We start from the raw sequence: 4,922 nt of genomic DNA, 5'->3' as shown, positions 1-4,922 counted from the left end.
ATTTTGCTTCTAATAACGAGAATATCATTGTAATTGGAAAGAAGTACAAGACACCTAAAGATTTTTATACTGAACCCTGCAAATCTTCCAAATTAAATATTTATAAAGTACGTGATCTCGGCAATTTACAGACTTGGAATTTGAATCAAATCGCGAATAAATGTGTTAGATTAAAATACAAGGAGACGTACATTATTTTTCCACTTTTACATGCACAATCATAGATAACAAAAGCCTTTGCTTTAGTAATATTTGTCTTCTAAACTTAAGTAATATTAAATCCTTTTTCTTTTGCTACTGTAAATTTTAATATTTTTCATGGTTAATGCTTAACATGGTACATCAAAAGACGCATTAGTTTTTCGTAGAACTATTTTTACAATTTGTGACAGAAAGTTGCGCTTTACTTTTTATATTTGTCTAGAAATGGAGAAACCGACGTGGACAATTGTACAGTTTTCTGAAGATAATACCGTTGAAGCGGTACCATCAAATTGGATACAACACAATAAGTGTTACTGGCCTCCATTTAAAAATGAGAAAGTTATCGCAGCAATAAGGAAAAATGCAGAACGTAATACATGTTGGCCATGTTACGATATCATCACATTTCGGAATAGCACGTACGGTTAGTAATATTTCACTTAAAAAATAAATGTTTAATATTAATTTCCTACAAATAAAGTAATGTACATATCTGTACCTTAGAGATAGAGGATTGTATTTCCAGTTTTCATTAAAATAGAGTTAATATATTTTTCAATATACTACGAGCTTAAATTGTGTAACAATAAAAGGTCTTATGTCTATTATTACTAGTTTAATGTAATAAGTAAATAAAATAACTAGTTTCTAAGATACAATGTTTAGCAAAAATCGTATTAAAAATTTTTATAGTGCCTTAACTTTGGCCAAGTGTTATTGACAGGTGTACTATTACACATGTAAGTTAAATTACTTTAAAAGTTAATTAAAAAATTATTTTATTAAGAATTCAATAAGTCAAGTTAATTCTTTTATTTTATATCTAAAAAAATTTACTATTGTCCTATTTAAAACTTTGAATCTTGATTTCTCTCTGAATTGATAATAATGGAGATACGATTCTTTACAGTTTCTAAGATACAGGGGGTCGATTATGTATCTTAAACAAAGTAAAAATTACAAAAGTGAGGAAACTCACTGGAGTACGATTTTATTGGTCGAAATCTAGTAAATCTGTTCACTTTTTGCATTTTTATCTTCAATCACTCTGTGATTGGTTCATAACATCTTCATAAAATCTAACTTAAGGCGGACTTCAAAATAAGTTCCGACTATGAATACGGGCCTATGATTAATGGCCTCTTTGTTCCACTCTTGCACTGTTATATTTTCTTAGCTGTATCGTCGTGACGTCGTTTTCATTACGTAACTATGATCGACGTGTGCCTGTGTTTCTTCGTCTTCGTCAAGGTAGATGCATGATAGTGAGCAGACTATCGTCTTCCAGGACCTGGGTAAGAAAACAGATTATCTTGCGGTCTGCACGTAAGGAAATATAGATGGAAAATAAATTTCCACGCCACAGCATAACTTAGTTTCTTCGACAGCCCGGAGGAGTCCGCGGAATTGTCCTAGTTTCTGCGGATGATGCTCTTTTTTTGTTTTTGGTTGTTGTGGTCCACCATAAGGTAGACGCGGTAGAAGTTAATGTCCGAATTCATCCGTGTCAGCATCCTGTTGTCGATCTGCATTGGGAACAACGTGTGCGGACGAGCTTTGTCTCTCTTCTCCGTCGTTGTCGTCGTTTAATTCCGAGAGAACGCGAGCATGTCGAGCGTTGCACAGCGTTTTCACGAGCTTGTTAACGCGACGTCATCGTCGGAGTCTTCCGTCAATCGTTATATAAACACACGTCGTCGCTGGTTTTTTCTCTTTCCACTGGTACGTCCCTGAACGCGGTAACTTCTTCAGTGCGATCTGTTGACTCAGTTATAGCTTATTCAAACTAGGATAACATGTGGTTTGTTCGACTTGACAATTTGACGTTTCCGAAGCATGTTGTAGCCGTTGTGCCCATCCATCCTGATAATTATTATTACACTGTTAATCCGCCGTCGTTATGCCTGTTTTTGCACTTTGTGTCACGGGCGAGCGATGTCTCAAAGTAAATACAGCAACGCAGGGCTTCACTGGGCATCACCCATTTAACATAACTAAAAGTATACATATAGTGTGTCACTTGGGTTATGTTAAGGAGTGCGCTATCAGCGCTATTGTGTCACTCTATTGTTCATTAGACGTAAAACAAGGATAGAATGACTCAGTAGCGTTGATAGCGCGCTTCCTGAACGCAGATGTCTCCTTTTGATGTCACTTCTTTTCTATGTTTTATATACATGTATTAGATACATATACATATATGTATGTATATATAGCTACTGTTTGTTATAATTTAGATGACTATAATACAGCAAGACGGAAAACAAAAAAGGCCGAAGACACATCGGATTTAAATTCATCAGAGGTGGACACAAAAAGAAAGCGGATAAAAAATCGACTATACGAAAATGAAACCGATGATGAACAGTGTAATATCGCAAGAGCCCTAACAAAACAAAATAAAATAATACAATCTTCAAGTGAAGAGTCAGATGAGTCTGACACCGTTCTCCCAAAACATTCGCAAATGACAGGTACATTAATTAAAATAACCAGTATATCAATTCAAAATTTCCATTTATTTAACTAATAGTGAATTCGGGCGCTTGCACTGGTGCACACTGAGTACGCACTGATTTTCTCAGTTACATGACTTTCTCCGTGTTTTTCTTTTACATATATATATATACACACACACACACACACACACACACACACACACAAATAATAAATTAAGATTACATATGATTATATTATACATGTACGTACATATATGTATAATATAATATATCATGTGTAATCGTACATGTACATATTATGTATAATATAATCATATGTAATCTTAATTTATTATGCCTGACACAGATCCAAGTTCTTAATTTAATTATTGACGTATATTTAAAATGTAATGACTTTGACCTCCGTAAAAATTGTTTCAACGCTGTAATTGTGACTTTTGAATTGTTTATTATTATTTTATGTCGTAATTTGCTCTGAAGAAGACCAAGTATGGTTAAAACGTTAGTCTACGGCAATTCTGAATAAATGAATTGCTCAAATTAAGAATTTGTTATTTTTATTTGTAACACCCGATAAATGCTTGATTTCTGGTCGGTTTTATTTTTTTCTTACTAGCTTTTGCTTTCATTGAGCAGATAAATTAATTTTTTATTGTATTTTATTTTATGTACATTAATATTTCATGGGAGACACATGGTGTTTATTATTATTTTTATTGTTGTTATAATATAGTAGAAAAAATACTTATCTATGTTTTATATATCTGACTTATTAGATGCGTTGAAAACTGCAGGCCAGATTGCTATGCAGAAGGATAATAATAATTGTGTCAATCCAGAAATAGAAAATAATTCTTTCTTGACTAATTCCATGAGATGCACATGTCAATTGTGTCCAGCACATGCTCAGATGCAGAATAAAAACGGTATATATTTTATTTTTAGTTCATCGTGTATAATGTGTTTGTATAACATTACTAATAATGGAATAAATTATTACTAATAATTATTGGTTTTTCAGAGAAATATTTTAAACAGATAATTCGCCAACAAAATTATTTTAAGACTCAATTGTGGCAAACGGTTGAGGATATACAAGACATCAAAAATACTGGATTAAATCCAGCTCCTAATAATGACGTTCAAAAACAGGAATCAGTTTTCTGTTTTTTTACGCTTCCATTGGAAACGGAACAACAATTACAAGAAGTTGAGCAGTATTTGACAAACCAGAACAATTTTAAGGCATCGGTAATAACATTATTGTTTTACATTTTAATCTTTTAAGTATAAATATTTTATTTTACTGTATTTGCAATTATATACATGTAAATATTTGTAATTATTTACTATACATCTTTGATAACACTACAGTATATATATATATATATATATATACAATATACATGTAATATATCAAAATGATGACTAATCAGCTTGCTATCTGGGTATAGGTATAGGTCACAGCAGCTGATCGTGATTTATGGGATATATATAATATTAAATTTTTATATTGTTTTATAATTTTGATTTTTAATTAAATATAAAATTTTATGACTAAAGCGCACTAAATATTATTTTAAAATTTTGTTTTATTTTTAAATAGTAATAAGTTAATGTATTATAATACTTTGGTGTATTTGTAAAAGATTTCTCTGAAATATTTAAACATATGATTTTGTTACTTTATTTTTATCAATAATATCATTTAAAATGCAATTTACATAAGCACAAAAATTCAGTCTTAGTTTTACAAACAATCAAAACTTTAAAACTTCTTCTAAATTAAAAATTTTTATATATAAAAGTTTGTGAAGTATGTATTATATAAAACTCAAATATTGAATTAACACAAATGTATTGAAGGTTACACAAGCATCTCGTACTGGTGGCAAACATTCCTACGAATTTATGAAACGAAACTTGAGCCAACTCCTAAGTAATAAGTTGGCAGAAGAATACAGTTGGTTGGGAAAAAAAAAAAAACAAAAGTTTCATGAACTAAAATTGGCGAATATGTTAATTGGTAAGCGATGAGTATTGTTTGAATAATTAATTTAAAAATTATAATAAGTTTCTACGTTTTTTTGTCATTTTTCTAGGTTTCCGGATTATCGTCGTATTTTGAGTTGCTTATTCACTTGCCGTTTCGTAAAAATTGTTTGTTTTATTAAATCTGGTAAGCTCTCTGAGGACGGTATTTATAGTTCGATATATTTAAGATTGTCTTAAGTCTGGTTTCTGATGATCTTTACAGTT

The 4,922-nt window shown here is 30.9% G+C and overlaps 1 protein-coding gene across 3 annotated transcripts; it reads left to right on the top strand.

The window, feature by feature from the left end:
* Window positions 1-320: 320 nt before the first annotated feature.
* On the top strand, window positions 321-4,879 carry LOC112464232. Of its 3 annotated transcripts, none has more exons than XM_025031096.1 (5): window positions 321-628; window positions 2,442-2,678; window positions 3,440-3,589; window positions 3,685-3,914; window positions 4,530-4,879. In XM_025031096.1, the coding sequence occupies exons 1-5, from the start codon at window positions 427-429 to the stop codon at window positions 4,698-4,700; spliced, it is 990 nt and encodes a 329-aa protein (XP_024886864.1). In that variant the 5' UTR covers window positions 321-426; the 3' UTR covers window positions 4,701-4,879. The 3 variants fall into 3 exon arrangements, with proteins under 3 accessions (XP_024886864.1, XP_024886865.1, XP_024886866.1); XM_025031097.1 differs by lacking the exon at window positions 321-628 and adding an exon at window positions 1,256-1,499 and having other exon boundaries at window positions 4,530-4,875; XM_025031098.1 differs by lacking the exon at window positions 321-628 and adding an exon at window positions 1,941-2,149 and having other exon boundaries at window positions 4,530-4,876.
* The last annotated feature ends 43 nt before the right edge of the window (window positions 4,880-4,922 follow it).

This window comes from Temnothorax curvispinosus, unplaced genomic scaffold, assembly GCF_003070985.1.
Source record: "Temnothorax curvispinosus isolate PA1 unplaced genomic scaffold, ASM307098v1 QBEX01014023.1, whole genome shotgun sequence".
NCBI lineage: Eukaryota > Metazoa > Arthropoda > Insecta > Hymenoptera > Formicidae > Temnothorax > Temnothorax curvispinosus.
This window is presented reverse-complemented; position numbering and strand designations above follow the sequence as displayed.

Bases quoted from the DNA above. Each gene is read 5' to 3' on its own strand.
- LOC112464232 (XM_025031096.1), top strand. From the start codon at position 427: ATGGAGAAACCGACGTGGACAATTGTACAGTTTTCTGAAGATAATACC. The intron at 2,679-3,439 runs GTACATTAATTA...CTGACTTATTAG, and splicing joins AAAACATTCGCAAATGACAG to ATGCGTTGAAAACTGCAGGC. The intron at 3,915-4,529 runs GTAATAACATTA...AATGTATTGAAG, and splicing joins AGAACAATTTTAAGGCATCG to GTTACACAAGCATCTCGTAC.